This window comes from Staurois parvus, unplaced genomic scaffold (genome assembly GCF_062004578.1).
Source record: "Staurois parvus isolate SC_StPar_1 unplaced genomic scaffold, SC_StPar_1.0 ptg000052l, whole genome shotgun sequence".
Taxonomy (NCBI): Eukaryota; Metazoa; Chordata; class Amphibia; order Anura; family Ranidae; genus Staurois; species Staurois parvus.
In genome coordinates this window covers 7777343-7795156 of record NW_028317848.1, presented here as the reverse complement: position 1 = coordinate 7795156, position 17814 = coordinate 7777343, and the positions used below count along the sequence as shown (strand labels likewise).

The window sequence follows — 17814 nt, the reverse complement described above, 5'->3', positions numbered from 1 at the left end:
AGGATGGCCGGTGAAACGTGCTGCGGGGGACACACCGCGGGACCGAGGGACAGGTAAGTGGCTGTTTTTTTAAAAGTCAGCAGCTGCAGTTTTTGTAGCTGCTGACTTTTATTTTTTGACAGGGTGAGTGGAACTCCGCTTTAAATAGACAATAAATGTTTACTTTAATGTCAATTATGTTATATGTGATGCAGAGACAATGTCTTAGAATTTGACTTAAACTACAACAGTCAGATAGCAAAGTCTCCTATGAAAACCTATTAAAAAAAACAATATAAATATAGGTTACTCTAACCATGCTTTGGATTCCTCTTCATTCCAATCTGTTGGTGCTGTGGGGGAGGTGGGGGTGGAGGTGGTGGAGGGGGAGAATCTCGCTCATGGTTTATGATCACTCGGTCAACTGATCCATAGACAGCCAAAGTGAGGCAATTGTACCATCCCTTCAGCACAAGTCCATCTGTATTAACCTGATGAAAGAAAAACAAATACATTGCTAAATAAAGATAAATGATTCTTAGCAAGTTTCATAGATAAAAGAAAATACATTGTTTTCCTAAACTGCAACCAAGATTATACAATTTCTCATGTCAAAAGAATATAGAGATAGGTTCTATGGCTATACGCATGGCTTACATGTGTTATAAATGCATGGCAAATTCAGGTCAGCAAATTGCTTTTGACTTTAATGGAGACGTACACATGACATTTCAGAGGTTGCGGTAGACTTGCTTTGCACTGCAATGCTTTAAACCCAGCACATCTTCAAGAGGTGCAACTGAACTATACACAAAGAAGGTAAATCACAGCTTTTTCTTATCAAATGCTGCGCTTCCATTTTTGCAAAGTTCCTATAGAAAAATGAATGGCAATTGATGGCAGGAACCTTAAAGACAGAATAAATGTTAACACCCAGCTGTCTGCATAAAATTCTTCTAATGAACATTTGAAAGGAATCATTTTAAACAAACAAAAAAAAAAAAAAGACCATTTAGTTATATTTATACCACTGACTAAATTAGGTTGACCAAATAACAATGAAATGAAATACTCAGGTCCATCCCTATTCACACCTGCAGGAACTGGAGCGCTGCTTTACATTAAAAAGGAACAGAATTTTGGAAGGCAGACAAAAGGCGAAGGACTGGTCACTAGTATTGCCAGTGGGCTTTTCTAAGCTGATCTTTCTGCATTAATGACTTACACTGTGCTAGGTCTCTGTGTGGAGGTGGTCATCATAGGTAGGGGCAGGGTTTTGCTTCATCATGTCAGACACACCAGCAAGGAGAAAAGTGAGAAGCCCAGTAGTGACATCACTAAATCTCCTGACACTAGCAATCAGTTATAAGGCTTTAAGCACATAAGTGCCTAGGGACCCTCACATACCAGGATGCACTGCTATGGTTAAGGAGGAATCTCAGAGAAAATGTACATTTTCAGAGTCTATCAAGCACCGTTAAAATTTCAAAATTTTCCCTATAATATAGAAAATCTCAGTCTACTTTAAAGCCAAACTCCATCCAAAACGTTTTTGCTTTTGCATGCAATGTCAAAAGTTTAAACCACGGAGAGGTTTTTATTGCAGATATTTCACATCTGCAATAAAAACCTCTCCGTGGTTTAAACTTTTGACATTGCATGCAAAAGCAAAAACGTTTTGGATGGAGTTTGGCTTTAAAGTAGACTGAGATTTTCAGAATGATGCCCATGGAGTTGTTGGGAACAGGAAAGAAAAGAAAAATATCTCCAGCAAGACAACAGAATTTGACCCTTCCACACCCCATTAACTATTCCAAACTGCGTCAAATGTATTACGGCACTAATACATCACTAACAGGTTAGTTTGTAATGATGTAACACACCTTTATCAAGTTGATCTATTGAGAAAAAGAGGGTAATCATGAAAGATTTTGCATGAAAGAAATGCCTGTACATTATTCTAACTATAATTTCTGAAATATAGAAATATTTTGTTCCCTGGTAAAAGATCTGGAAGAATATGGTAAGTCTAAATCAAAATCTTTAAACTTACCTTTGTACTTGGTCGGAAGATCAGAGAGTTGTTTTCATCGTATTCCAAACTGTTAATAAATATGACAGTTAACATATCTACTGTACGCTAGCAGCTGCATTAACATTTTACCACCAAAAAAAAGCCCAAAGATATTTGCAGTATCTACTTACTACAAGACAACAAAAACTAAAGAGGTAGAGCCTGCTGTATAATCCAAAAGGGATTTGCAGATATGCTAGTGTTCAGAGGAGCTCCTATGTGACATTGCTTATATACTCTCTGAACCTTTTGAAACAGTGTGAGGTCAGATTCTAAATAACCACTGACCGATGACACGCAATTGAAAGAATAAGGCTCAGGCACAGCAAAGCTAAATAATATATTTAAATACTATATTTGTATCATAAGACCGCAAAAGTTAGAAAAATTTGGAGCAATTTTGACATTTCTCGCATGTGTGAAAATTACTTTGAACCCCAAAACATTATATATTTTCATAAAGCAAAGACCCTGGTGAATAAAATGCTGGCTGTTTTAATTTAGCACTAGAATTATTGTGGAAATATCTCATGTGTGGTGCAATCCACATTTACGTATGTATGATGGACCTATGTGTGTGTTTGCATTTGTGTATGATCATGGGAGTGCTTTAAAATTTATTTTTTTTTACTTTTGTTTACATTTTTGCATTCAACTTTATTGCTATTACAAGGAGTGATGTCAGCTTGGGCAATGACAGGTACTCTTTATGCAGCGATCTGGGGTTTATTAGACCACCGATCCCTCCTCTGCACCCCTCCAATTCAGCTGATCAAATAGTATGGGATAGGGAAACACATCACTGAAACCAAAAGTGATGAAATCTTTGCTGCTTCTGACTTCACTCACCACAGATGAGAGAAAGGAACAAATGTCCCCCCTCTCCTTTGTGGGCAGCCAACCTGGCTGCTTACAGCAGTCCTGTGTTTCCCTGTGGAATGGGAAAGCCCAAGAATAGTGGCGGGGTCCTCCGAAGCCTTGTAAAAGTGGCATCATTTGAAATGTACCAGCACAGACTTATCAGCTCCTCCAGTGCAATAAGGAGCATGAAGATGGATCTAACCAAATGCTCGTTAGACTTAGCACTGTATATCATACATGTTAGAATAAGTTGTGATTTTGATTTTCTGATGCTTTGTACACATATAGGCAGCTGAAATTATATAAAACAAAAAGAAATTCTGCACTAAATGTCTGAATCAGAGAAGATAGAGCAGCTAACATGAAATTGCCTGCAATAATAAAATTAATATCTGTACAAAATGTAGCGCTTATTCTCTCATAAACAACATAAATATTATAAATGAAAGAAAAGTCTTAAAGAGAAACAGTCCTTAGACTTGTGATGCAATCTTCCATATAACACACGGGGGAAAAAAAAAAAAAAAGGAGTGATGAATCGTCCCAAAGGGAATCCTCCACCAACACCATACACAGCCTCTTACCAGAGGGTAAGACCACAGGTCATGCGGTCATACACAGCATTTATGGACGGTCAGATGGGTGAAATAAGCCAAAAATCTTCTCCACCTCAAGGCACTTCCACGACTCACTCCAGAAAGACAGTAACTCAAAATAATGATTTAAACCGCATAGGCATGGAAATATGGAACCATAGAGCTTCTCCACCAATAGATAACTCTTCAGTTAGTAGTATGAAGATATACTTCATGGAACCATCTCAGGACAATAGGATGCATGCAAGAGAGAAATAAAAGCTCCTTGTGGTATAGTATTAAGGAAAAGCAAAGTTTAATGAAAGAAAAGCACTTACAAACCAACAGTGGTGCTTTTTTTCATAAAATTTTGCTTTTCCTTAATACTATACCACGAGGAGCTTTTATTTCTCTCTTGCATGCATCCTATTGTCCTGAGATGGTTCCATGAAGTATATCTTCATACTACTAACTGAAGAGTTGTCTATTGGTGGAGAAGTTCTATGGTTCCATATTTCCATGCCTAAGGAGTTTAAATCATTATTTTGAGTTACAATCTTTCTGGAGTGAGTCGTGGAAGTGCCTTCAGGTGGAGAAGAAGTTTGGCTTATTTCGCCAATCTGACCGTCCATAAATGCTGTATATGACCGCATGACCTGTGGTCTTACCAGTAAGAGGCTGTGTATGGTGTTGGTGGAGGATTTCTTCTATCTCCCTTTCATTTATAATATTTATGTTGTTATGAGAGATTAAACACTACAGTTTGTACAGCTGAAACTATATGCAAATCTACTGGTCACCAAAGCCACTCATCAGGTTAAAACACATCAGTGGACTCAGCACACACGAGGTACAAGGGGCAAAGCATGATTTTAGAGTAAAAGTCAAGTTTTGCATAAAAATGCACCTGTCTGCTCTCTAAATCTGCTGAATGTACCTGTCTGCTCTCTAAATCTGCTGAATGTTTTAACATGGGGTTTTCACTGCAAGTCACCTTTGCTTAGACACTTTTTCATGATATCCTTGGAATGAATTATCAAGTTGGAGAGAGGTTCACTTTAAACCAGACAGATTCTTGTTGATAAAATTAGAACAAATTTAAGGTCAATTAAGAAATAATAATATCCACCTTCCGAGTCTGTCAAACACAGTGGCACTTGGCTTGGTGACATTGTTGAAGAATAAGTCTAAATGAAATGTGTGTGGCGAGGTCTCCCTATAAGAAAAAAAAGAAAAAAAAATGAATAGTACAACTTATTATCTAAGCCCTTTTGCAAATTAGTAGCAAAATAAGCAACAAAGACGGAAGTTTGAACTGAACAGTTCTGGACAAGAGAGACACCTGCAGACATCTATGAGAATAATTTTTAGTGCACATCAACTAAGGAAAACCCCACTTTCCTGCCACAGGATAACCAGTGTTCTCATTGCAACACTGCAGATGTGACCAAATAAATACTGTGAGCTAGGACATCCTGCAGGTGAACTTACCTTTGAATCAATCAAAGTGACTGCTAACCTATGTGGAGATTTGCCATCTCCTGTTCACTGATTTATACAGTTACAATGAATTTAGGATGGGAAAAGAATCTCTATGGATAGAAATAGGAATGCACCGATACCGAGATCGGTATTTGTGCCAATACCGAGCATTTTCACGAGTACTCATAAAAATGCTCCCGATACCAGAGACAGATACTTCGCGGTGCGATTCGTGTCAATACAAATATTGCATCCGTGCATTCCTGTCCAAATTGCATGCAGTTTCCTCATTGCTACTCTGTGGACCCAGGCTTGTCATAGCAGTGCGAGAAATCTACCTGCAGGTATCCCATGCTGAGTAGAGAGTAGGCGTGTGGGAATGTATACTATGGAAGCAGATGGTCCATAGTCTCAGCAGTAGGAGAGGAGAGAAAGCGGCGGGGATTTGAAATCCTTGCGGCTTTCTCTCCTCTCCTTGCAGGGATGACAGTTTGGGTTAGAGGGCTTTTGATTGGTCAGCACCATCACATGAACGGTGCTGACCAATCAATAGTCCTCTAGCCCAAACTGTCATACTTGTAAAGAGAGAAAATGGCAGTGATTTGAAATTCCCGCTGCTTTCTCTCCTCTCCTACCACTGAGAATATGGAGCATCTGCCGCCATAGTTTACATCCCCACACGCCCAATCTCCGCTGTGGGAAACCTCCCTGCACAGCTCCTGTGTGACCTCAACCTGAGTTCACACAGTTCAACTGGGGAAACAAAAGGCGATTTTGGACAGGAATTGCATTCCTGTTCAAATTACATGCTATTATTAGTGGTGGGATTTGCGTCAATACATTTTGAATTAATGCAAATCGCACCACAAAGTATCGGTATAGGTGAGTACTTGACCGAAAGTATCGGTACTCATACTCGACGATAAAAAAAAAAAGGTATCGGTGCATCCCTAGATAGAAATATAGGAGTTGCTATCAATTAATTTTTGAAAGTACATGCTCCACGTCTGTTATTGGCTCTCCACCTAATAAGTCATTAACAAAGAGTGAACATGTACTAATTAGGTGTACAACACATGACATCCACATGCTCAGTGTAGGTCAGTAACTCACCAAGCAGTGAAGGAACAGTAAACATTTTTTTTTTTTAAATGCTCCACTACAATTACAAGCCCCCTTCCCCAAACACTTACCTGCTGCCCTTGTCACCACAGCTGGGTCCTGCAAAATCCACAAAGCTCCCCCAAACTTCCTAGTTGTAGAGGAAAGGTGAACTGCAACTGTTTGTCAAAAGGTGTGAGGAGAGTACATGGATAAGACTTGCAGAGCGCTTTGTACTCCAATGGACGTACACAGCCCTTGCTGGGAACTTGTGAGCAAGGGTGTCTCCTTTGTGGCCGACAAGGCAAAGGAGACTCTCACTAACAGGACTGCGGACCAGTTGTTTGTGGACCAACCAGGCATACAGGAAAGATATCGTTTCAATGAAGCAGACTATGGGGTTGATTTACTAAAACTGGAGAGTACAAAATCTGGTGCAGCTGTGCATGGTAGCCAATCAGCTTCTAACTTCAGCTTGTTCAATTAAGCTTTGACAATGAAACCTGAAAGCCGATTGGTCATTATGCACAGCTGCAACAGATTTTGCACTTTCCAGTTTTGGTAAATAAACTCCTATAAATTATATGCATCTCTGGCTTTCCTCAACTAAATGGGGTTTAGTATCACTTTTAGTGCAGACAAGGTCCGCAGTTTGTATCAAAAGTGCTGATATTTTTTAGTTTCTTTTAGGGCCAATTCACACCAGTGTACTGATCTCCATTTTAGCGCAGCTGTAAAATGCAGATCAACGGAAGGTCATCTGAAAAATCAATCATTTCCAATGTGTCTTATTCACACCATAAAGCTGCACTTACCTGCGTTGCGCAACATGTACTTATTTTGGCGCAACGTAACAGATGTAAGTGGATATCAACGCAATGTACAGGACATCCTGTGAAAATGCAGTATGCTTCAGCGCACGCTAAAATGCATGTCAACAGATGTCAGTGTGCAACTAAAATGGACAGAAATGTACATCCATTTCCCATACATTTTAGAGTGAGTCCGTGTGAATTGGCTTTAATGGTACATCACCTAAACTTTAACCCTTTTATACCCAATAATGCACCAGAGGGAGCAGAGAGTAAATTTAAAGAACACCTGAACTGAGATAAGTATGGGGCCATCACTATCCCCCTTTAAAACGATACAGGTTTCTTGATTCAAACGCTTTATGCATAGCTGCCTCAGAACAAGAGTGCAGATTAAAAACTCATTTCTCTCAGGGCAGCTTTTCTTTAAGACTAAGCAAAGCAGGAAATTTTGTTTTTTTTTATTGCTTATTTAAAGCACATCTCAGGTGTAAACATACAGAGTTATGCATCTTCTTTCCATCATTGTCAAACTTAACACTACATTGTACATCAGAGATCACATTAGCACTGATATCTAAAGCAGCTGCTGGTATTGTATCATTTTGACTGTCATTCTTAACTACTGTGATTAGAATACAGTTACAGAAGGATAAAAATAATTTTTACATACAGTGCTCAGCATAAATGAGTACACCCCAACAGATTTGTCAGAAAACCTTTACTTTCCTTTCAGAATCAACATTTTGTATGCGAGACTATACCACAAAATACTCCCACAAATGCGGGCCATTGGTTGCAAACAAGATTTGTTAATTTGCACACAGAAAAATGATTTTCCTAACAATTTTATTCAAGATCATGTTGCAAAAATGAATACACCCCAATGAAAGTCTTAGGAGCAAACCTAAATGTTAGACAAAAAAATCCTAAGTCTGGGTTCACACCTATGCAGGTTGCGTTCGAGCCATTTCTGCATTGCATTTATACATGCTTTTCTGCAGCGTTTTAATTGAAGTCTAGAAACAAAAACGCTACATTTTGCGTTAAAAAAAAGTCCCTGACCCTTTCCAAAAACGCACTGGGTGAAAACACGGAGATGAGAACCTATCCAAAAGGGCGTTACTTAAAGAAAACCCCTTCCCATTTCATGCTGTCAGCAATTGCACCACATGGAAGAGAAATATTACAATGCCTGAGAAAGAAAATCATTTCTTTACACAAGAAAGGTGAAGGCTACAAAAAGATCAGCAAATCAGTACTTATCAGTCAGAACACTGTAGCAAAGTGATATAAAAATTTAACAAAGATGGAACTGCAACCATCTCACAGAGACGTCCAGGCCATCCAAGGAAGCTAACCCCTCTACAGGAGCGTTTTCTGATGAAAAGTGTTGAAGAAAATCACCATGCAAGTTCACTACAGTTAGCTAAAGTAGTAGAAAGCCAAACTGGAGTTTGACACAATATGGCGTACACTACAGAGGAATGGCATGTATGGGTGTCGTCGTCGGCGTGTAAAGAAGCCTCTCCTAAAGCCCATGCACAAAAAAGCCCAAAAAGAATTTGCCAGGGCCATGCTGAAAAAGAAGACGACACTGGGACTCCGTACTCTGGAGTGATGAGACCAAGATAAATGTTTTTGGAACGGACGGCATCAAAACTGTATGGCATCGCAAAGAAAAAATGCATGGTGCCTACAGTGAAACATGGTGGCAGTGTCCTTCTGTGGGGCTGCTTGTGTGCTGCTGGTATCAGGGAGCTGCATTTCATTGATGGTATCACGAATTCCCAGATGTACTGCTCTATATTGAAAGAGAAGATGCCACCATCACTCTGTGCCCTTGGTCGTCGTGCACTTTTCCAACATGGCAATGATGCAAAACACACATTTAAGGCCACTGTTGTATTTCTGAGGAAGAACAGGGTGAAAGTGATTCAGTGGCCAAGTGTGTATCCTGATCTGAACCTAACCGAACACCTATGGGGAATTCTGAAGAGACAAGTTGAGCATCACTCTCCATCCAGCATCCAGGCTCCAAAAGAGGTCGTTCTTGAAGAATGCAAAAAGATAGATGCTGCAATATGTCGCCAACTTGTTCATTCCATGCTTGGAGGTGCTGTCCTTACAAATCATGGAGGTCATACAAAAATATTAGATGTAGTAGTTTTTGTTGTGGGGTGTACAATGCAAACTAATTTGAGCAAAACTGAAGATTTTGTAATCTAAGTTATATTATTAAGCTTACTTTCATGTAATGAGCTAAACAAATGTTCTATAAAACTCAGTTTTATAAAAATGTTGAAAATTGTTCTTGTGTTAAGATATTGATTAAAATCTTACTTTTCAAAAGGGGTGTACTCATTCATGCGGAGCACTGTATACTGCACTTGTGAAGTCATATAAAAGAATAAGGGTCCACTATTACTGGTGGGGATAGTTCGATAGACCAAAAGTAAAAAAAAAAAAGGGAAAGAAACACTGGGGAGGAAGAGGAAGGACAGAAGAAGGGGGTGGACGCAGGGGTAAAAGCACAGGGAAAAGAAAGAGGTAAAAGAATGGGTAGTTTGGGAGGTAAAGAAAAGTGTATCAGGAGTATATCCAAACCTGTGAGGTTCATAGACCTGGGTAGGCATGCCTACTGGAGGAAATATGACAGGGGTGTCTAGTGATCTCTATTTTTGTATGTGACCCCAGTGAAGGGTCACATTTATAGTTCAACGTGACTGGAGGAAAGGGTAGTGAACATATTTTTATCTTTGGGCGAGTAGGTCAAGAGTAATCCAAGGCAACCACAGAATGCAAAATGTCTCCTCTTTATTATGAAGAGTGGTAGTACAGTCTTCAATCTGCTCAATTTCAACAGGAAATTTAATTTTGACACATTTCATTGTTTTCTGAAAATGTATTAGTCTGAATTTTTGACTCACCCATAGGCCCTGCTGTCTGGCAGGCTGCTGTGTGCTCTAACTCCTGGTGGGATGACTCGAACCTCAGTGACGTAGACTACACATGGAAATCGGACCACGTCAACATTGCTGCCTTGCTACAAATGCAAATAAACAAGCATGTCATACCGCAATGAATACAAAAAAATTAAAGATTCAGGCTCAGAAACATTTTAACGCATCAAACACAGCCAGAGACTTATGCCTAGTACACATTATGAGAAAATTGGATGAAAAATACCGCTTTGGAGCAATCATCTGATAATCTGATCGTTTGTATACAGTGATTGAGAGCCAATGTCGACAGTTCATGCAAAATTTTCTGAAGGGCCAAGCACGAAAAGTTTTCTCGTATGATAAAAGAACAAACAATTAATTAATTCAATTAATCAGTACAGTATTTGTCCGTAAAAAAATCAAGTGACCAAGACTGCACATGCCCAGAAAAGAAAGAATACATTCCAATACATCACATCATTGCAGGATTTTTGGGATTTTGTAATGTCTTACAAGATTTTTCTTAACTCTGTTAACCTATTTGTTTTCAGTATGAGACTAGTATGCAAGAACAAAATGGAACGTTCGTTCGTTATTCTCATTGTGTGTACCAGGCTTATGATAGCAGACCCCCCATCACCGTAACAGTCTAAGCTCTAAAAGGAAACTATGTTGAGCAGAACAATGCTTTCTTCAAGGTACTGCACTTCTCTGTGACCTAACCAGCTGTTGCGGGAATGGGGCAAAAGTAGGGATGCACCGAAATATTGGTGGCCAAAATGTATCGACCAAAAATCATGTTATCAGTATTTTGCCAGTAGCAAAAAAGGTGCTGATAATGGCCGCGAAAACTTGCGATTTGGCCACGATTTTGCCACATTTAGGGTTCATTTTTCATAGGTAATGTGACTCAAAACACATAAAAATGCAACACTAGCGCGTTTTGATAGGTTTTTATTCGCTTCCTGTCCTACCTATAGCAGTAATACTGCTACAGGGCAACACAGGTACGCAAAATCATGTATATATATTTTGCATCACGGGGTAGGGGGCGTGCATGAGCCATGCGAGCGTGCTATTCGCGGCCTCGGCTTTCAATCAACGGGTCCCGGACGGTGATTACTCACTGGCTCCCGGTGATCGAGGATGATTACCAACGGGGATCCTGCACACTGCCATGCATGGCTTTGCAAAAGCAGAGCCATACAAAGCAGTGTGCTTACAGTGAAGCACACACACAGCACATACCGTAGTAAAACAGAACACAGTTAACCCCTCCCTGCCCAATGCCATTTGTACAATATCAGTGCTTTTTATTAGCACTGATCACTGTATTGGTGTCACTGGGGATGTCAGTGGCACCAAGTCAGTTCCCCCCAGTGTCAGAATGCCTGCCACAATCCTGCTATGAGTTGCTGATCGCCACCATTACTAGCAAAAATTAACAAAAAATCCCAGTATATATACCGCCATTTGTAAACGCTATAACTTTCACATAAACCAATTTACACGTCTTGGGACAGGTCACAGAATACATTTTGGCCTAAATTTATGACAAATTGTGATTTTTTAAAAAATTTTTACTGGATATGTTTAATAGCAAAAAGTCAAAAATATTTTATTCTCAAAATTGTCGGTTTTTTTTTTTCTAGCGCAAAAAATAAAACACACAGGTGATCAAATACCACAGAAAGAAATCTCAATTCGTGGGAAAAAAAGGACGTAGATTTCATCTAGGTGCAGCATTGCATGACTGTGAAATTGTCACTGAAAGTAATGCAGCGCTGTAACGTAAAAAATGGCCTGGTCAGGAAGGGGGGTAAATCCTCTAGAGGGCAAGTGGTTAATGCATTCCAGGCCTGGTTCACATCAATGCATTTTGCAGAGCGTTTTAGCTGTATATTTTTAATTTTTTGTTTTGTTTTTGGGCCAACTTGTTGCTGGGCAGATTTAAAGGCAGAGTACAGGAAGTACTGACACCTGTCCGATTTCATTGCTGTCTGTACCTCGGAGGGGGAATCACCCTAACGGGCACAGACAGCACTAAAAACAGACAGAGGTTTTAATTCTACTCTGTCCAAAACTATATATTTAAAAAAAAAAAAGTTTGCCTTCAGTTTTACTGCTTTAACTATTGCTAATACCTACTAATATTTGAAGAACTTTTGACCAGAAGAGAAAATAGCTTAAGAGTGAAATTGTAGACTTATTGCTAACTGCTTAAAGTGGAGTTTCACCAAAAGAGGAAGCTCGGCACCTCGAAGTGTCCCAGAGGACTGTGGCCCATTCACAAAGTGCAGCACGTGCATGCGCAATAGGAGGCCGGCAGAGAAACCACAAGGCTTCACTGCCAGTTTCCCTTAGTCAAGATGGCAGCTCCAGCTCTTGACGGCCGATTAAAGAATCAGCTCGGGGAGAGGACACCACTGGATCCCAGGACAGGTAAGTGCCCTAATATTTTAAGTCAGCAGCTACAGTATTTGTAGCTACTGATTTTTAAATTTTTTTTGGGGGGGGGGGATGGTACTCTGTTTTAAATCTGCTCCCACCCCCTTCTAAATCCTATTCTAACTATCCTGTAGAAGGAAGATGTGTCTACTTACATGTTCTGAGGGCACTCTGGTCTGGTCACATGATCTCTCCAGCGGCCATCCTCAGTGTAAAGAGACCGCCGCCGACGGTTGCAGCTCCTGGGCAGTGATGTTACCCATAGGCTTACTATGGGGCATCCATTGCTGGCTGTCCTTTCTCTACACTGAAGCCACCGCTGACAACTGATCATGTGACCTGACCAACCAAGAAGAGGTAGTTATAAGCATGTCTCTTCTGCATTTGAAATCCTGCCTGTTGATCCATTTTGTTTTGTTTTTTTTTTTACAAAGTTCCACTTTAACCGCTTGCCACCAGCCAACAGAAGATTTACTGGGCGGCAGCTGCAGGCTAGGCGACGTACCAGTATGTCACAGCCTGCTTCTGGGTTTTCATGCATGTACCCCCTACTGACCCACGCAGTGACTGGCCACAGCACAAGTTTGTCAGCAGGCCTCAGCAATGATTTTAGCTGTGGCCAATCACAGCACGGAGTTCTGTGTTTACAAACACTCAGGGCTCTGTACACAGAACAGCGATCTGACGGTTTCTTCTCCCTGAAAAGAAGCCAGATCTGTGAGTAAAAGCAGCACACATTACACTTCTTCACCCCTGCCCACCGGCACCTCCTGACATTTTAAGAGGTTTCAGATGCCGGGAGATGGAGGCAGGCATTTAGGTCATGTGACCACCATGATTGGCTGTCACATGATTGGAAAGCTACTGTTCACATGTAGAGATCCGGAGCTTTTCATTACCCGACAGTAACTGTGCGCTCTCAGGACAGCATTGTTTACATTTTGGTACATATATACATCCTCTTCCTAGAAGGTCCACTTGCCCCAAGAGGCCACATATATGCGTATGGCTGGCAGGAAGAGGTTACGCAAACAGTTAACCCTTTGATTGCCTTTCCTGTTAACCCCCTTCCCAGCAAGTGTCATTAGCACAGTGTACAATATTATAGCTGATCAATGCAATAGTGTCACTAGCAACATTAGTGTCAGTTAGTGTACCTCCCAGCCAGTGTCTTGTCAGCATCAGATTGCCCGCCACACTATAAGTGGCCGATCACTGCCATTACCAGTATAGCAGCATAAACTCCAGTATATATCCCATAGTTTGTAGACGACTTTCATACAAACCAATTAATATACACTTATTTGGATTTTTATGTTACCAAAGACATGTAGCAGATTACATTCTGGCCTACATTTATGAAGAAATTTGATTTTATTGGATATGTTTTATAATAGATTGTAGAAATATTGTTTTTATTCTTCGAAATGTTCAGTGTTTTGTTTATATAATAAAAAACTAAAAAGTGGTGGTGATCAAATATCACCAAAAGAAAGTTCTATTTGTGTGAAAATAAACCCATTTTATTTGAGCACAGTGTGGCATGACCGCGCAATTGTCAGTTAAAGTCGCACAGTGATGAATAGCAAAAAAAATGGGCTGGTCATGAAGTGGTTAAGGCTCGCCATACACATTACAATCTGACCATACAACCAACTTCAGCTCCACCAGAACTACGGGTATGTAATATGAGGACTGCATGATCTATCCAATTCCTTGCACTATATAATTGTTGGCAGATTTAAAGCAGATTGTACAATCCGACTGTAATGTGTGGGGAGCAGTTGTCCATGGCAACCAGCCAGCTTCTATTTTCAAATGTTACAGAACCAGCTGAAGCCAAAGCTGATTGGTTGCTATGCACAGCTGCACATGCCTTAGTAACTCCCCCCCTTCCCATAGTAATGTTTATATGACATTATTGCCCCCCCAGTAATGTGTGTACACCCCCAGCCTCAGCATGTCACAGGAGGAGGCAGCACTCTCAGGATGTCCAGGCCTCAAACCCTCCCCGCCTGCCCCGCACACTACACACGCCTTCTCCTCTCACAGCCCACACTGACAATCCCCCCGGACCCGCCGAACCCGTTCCAGGCCCGCTCCTTTCTCTCACCTCCGTGTTCTGATGCTTGAAGGTATCTAAAAACAGCAGCTCCATGGCGGACTCACCCGCCATGTTTGGTGTGGGCGGGCAGGTGAGTGGGCGTGGTTTCCGCTTAGTGGGAATCGCATCCGAGCGAGAGTTCCTAGCTGAGCCAATCCGATGTTGGATTGAACTGTGGGCGGCCTTCTGCGGAAAGTGTCGCCAAACTGGAGAAGCCGCCGCCATGTTTTAGGTTGGATAATATAAAAGAAAACCTAGAATGATTTTGCGAAGCACTAATTCTCGTTACTATCCTTGTAGAACGAGACTGAGCAGTCCATCTAATATGCTCTTGATCTCTACTATTTGTGTCCTTCCCTGTGTTCGTTTATGCAGTCCTTATGTAGATGAATAGTGATACACACTATATTGCCAAAGGTATTGGTCGGCCTGCCTTTACACACACATGAACTTTAATGACATCCCCGTCTTAGGCCGCAGGGTTCAATATTGAGTTGGCCCGCCCTTTGCAGCTATAACAGATTCAACTCTTCTGGGAAGGCTGTCCACAAGGTTTAGGAGTGTGTCTATGGGAAGGTTTGACAATTCTTCCAGAAGAGCATTTGGGAGGTCAGGCACTGATGTCAGACCAGAAGGCCTGCAACCTCTTAGGCTACGTTCACACTAGCCTTGTTAGCAAGTGGCAGACAGGCGTTTGGGAAGTATTTTTACCGTTTCCCAAACGTCTGGGAAAATTCTGCACATTGCAGCACATAGTGGTGTTCAAACGGGAGCGTTAGCGTCGCGGCAAAACGGACGCCTCTAGTCCAGTCAGGAGGAGTTGAAGCCTCCTATTCAAGTCTATGGTGCCGCTCTGCAAATGCCCAGCCGGTGTTTGCGGTGCGGTTGCAACGCGGTTCAAACTTCATTATAGGCATTTGTGGGGCGTTTTTAATGCTTGGCAAACACCTAGCAACCGCCGCTAAACCGGGCATGCGGCGTTTGTGGAGTCTTAAAAACACTCCGCAAACACTGGACCAACGCGTGTCAAATGCTGTAGGGGCGTTTGGCAAGAGTTGGAAAAACAGTCAAGTGTGAACGAGCCCTTAGGCTCACAGTCTCTAATTCATCCCAAAAGTGTTCTATTAGGTTGGGGTCAGGACTCTGCAGGCCAGTCAGGTTCCTCCACTCCAGACTCACTCATCCATGTCTTTATGGACCTTGCATTGTGCACTGGTGCGCAGTCATGTTGGAACAGAAGAGGCCATCCCCAAACTGTTCCCACAAAGTTGGGAGCATGAAATTGTCCAAAATGTCTTGGTATGCTGACGCCTAAAGAATTCCCTTCACTGGAACTAAGGAGCCAAGCCCAACCCCTGAAAAACAATCCCACACCATAATCCCCCCTCCAGCAAACTTTACACTTGGCACAATGCAGTCAGGCAAGTACCGTTCTCCTGGCAACCACCAAACCCAGACATGTCCACTGGATTGCCACACAGAGAAGAGTGATTGGTCACTCCAGAGAAACCCCCCCCCTCCACTGCCACATTTGGCACATTTTAGAAGAGAGGGGGGAGCAGGTATCTAGTTTTGACAGGTACGCGCTCCCACTTCTGGCTGAATTCACCATGTCGAACTGAGCCGGAAGTTCAGCCCCCCCTTCCGGCAGCCCTCTGGGACACTTCCAAGATCCCGGAGAACTGCAGCTCATTCACTCCACTAAGTTCCGGGTCACATATATGCGAATCCAATCCAATCCACATGACATGTTAAAAAACATTGCTTCCTATGGTACCCGTTCACATATGTCCGGTGCACTGGCAGTGCAGATTTAACCACTTCCCGACCGGCCGTTGTATATAAACGGCCGGACGGTGGCAGTGCAGGGTCGGGTGGCCGTTTATAAATGGCCGCCCGCATCCGAGGCTCGTGCACGGCTCCTAGAGCGCGCACCCGCGAGCCCGGTGATCGCCGTGTCCCTCGGATACCGGCGATCACCTGACGTGGTACAGGACCGTCCTGTACCATGTGACCGACTGTGTCCAATAAGGACACAGTCTTAATGTAAATAGAAGCCGCATGGTGCGGCTTCTGCCCCCTTGACCGCGCACGCGCGTGCCCAGAGATCGCCGGGTCCCTCAGATACAGGGGATCAGGTAACATGGTACAGGACCAATGAAATCGTCCTGTACCATGTGACCAACTGTGTCCAATAAGGACACAGTCTAAATGTAAACAGAAGCCGCATGGTGCGGCTTCCGGCTCCTTCTCCTCACACGGAGTTCTGCCTGTGAGAGAAGGAGCCGGATAGCCTGAGCAAGAGCAAGCCTGATCGCAAGTGTCCCTAATTGTCCCTGATCACAGTGTCCCTGATCACGTGTCCCTGACTGTCTGTCCCTGATCACAAGTGTCCCTGACTGTCCCTGACCACAAGTGTCCCTGACTGTCTGTCCCTGACCACAAGTGTCCCTGATTGTCTGTCCCTGATCACAAGTGTCCTTGACTGTCCCTGACCACAAGTGTCCCTGATCGTCAGTGTCCCTGATCGTCAGTGTCCCTGATCGCCAGTGTCCCTGATCGCCAGTGTCTCTGATCGCCAGTGTCCCTGATCGCAAGTGTCCCTGATCGCCCGTGTCCCTGATCGCCCGTGTCCCTGATCGCCCGTGTCCCTGATCACAAGTGTCTCTGATCGCCAGTGTCCCTGATCGCCAGTGTCCCTGATCGCCAGTGTCCCTGATCGTCAGTGTCTCTGATCGTCAGTGTCTCTGATTGCCAGTGTCTCTGATCGCCAGTGTCCCTGATCGTCCGTGTCCCTGATCACAAGTGTCCCTGATCACAAGTGTCCCTGATCGTCAGTGTCCCTGATCGCCAGTGTCCCTGATCGCCAGTGTCCCTGATCACAAGTGTCCCTGATCGTCAGTGTCCCTGATCGTCAGTGTCCCTGATCGTCAGTGTCTCTGATCACAAGCGTCCCTGATCGTCAGTGTCTCTGATCACAAGCGTTCCTGATCACAAGCGTCCCTGATCACAAGCGTCCCTGATCACAAGCGTCCCTGATCGTCAGCGTCCCTGATCGTCAGCGTCCCTGATCGTCAGCGTCCCTGATCGTCAGTGTCCCTGATCGTCAGTGTCTCTGATTGTCAGTGTCCCTGATCGTCAGTGTCCCTGATCGCCACACAGCGGCCCAGCTGTGTCCCTGATCACTGCATAGAGTCCCAGTGTCCCTGATCTCCACACCAGCAGGTCTTGATCACCTCCACACTACCAGGTCCTGATCATCATACCACCAAGTCTTGATCACCGCCACACATGCAGGTCCCAATCACAGCTATACCAGCGGGTCCTGATCGCCGCCACACTAGCAGATCCTGATCACAGCCATACCAGCAGGTCCTGATCACCACCCCAGCAGATCCTGATCACCACCAAACTAGTGGGTCCTGATCCCCGC

The 17814-nt window shown here is 43.0% G+C and overlaps 1 protein-coding gene across 1 annotated transcript in view; it reads right to left on the bottom strand.

Annotated features, from left to right (window-relative positions):
• Positions 1–14481, bottom strand: part of VIRMA (vir like m6A methyltransferase associated) — a 52316-nt gene extending 37835 nt beyond the window's left edge. Inside the window, exons 1-5 of the mRNA XM_089666832.1 lie at positions 14391–14481; positions 9815–9930; positions 4619–4705; positions 2033–2081; positions 296–470 (exon numbers count right to left, since the gene is read on the bottom strand). Coding sequence (XP_089522958.1) covers positions 296–470; positions 2033–2081; positions 4619–4705; positions 9815–9930; positions 14391–14453 — 490 coding nt within the window. The 5' untranslated portion in view covers positions 14454–14481. The remainder of the gene's footprint in view (positions 1–295; positions 471–2032; positions 2082–4618; positions 4706–9814; positions 9931–14390) is intronic.
• Between the last annotated feature and the right edge of the window lie 3333 nt (positions 14482–17814).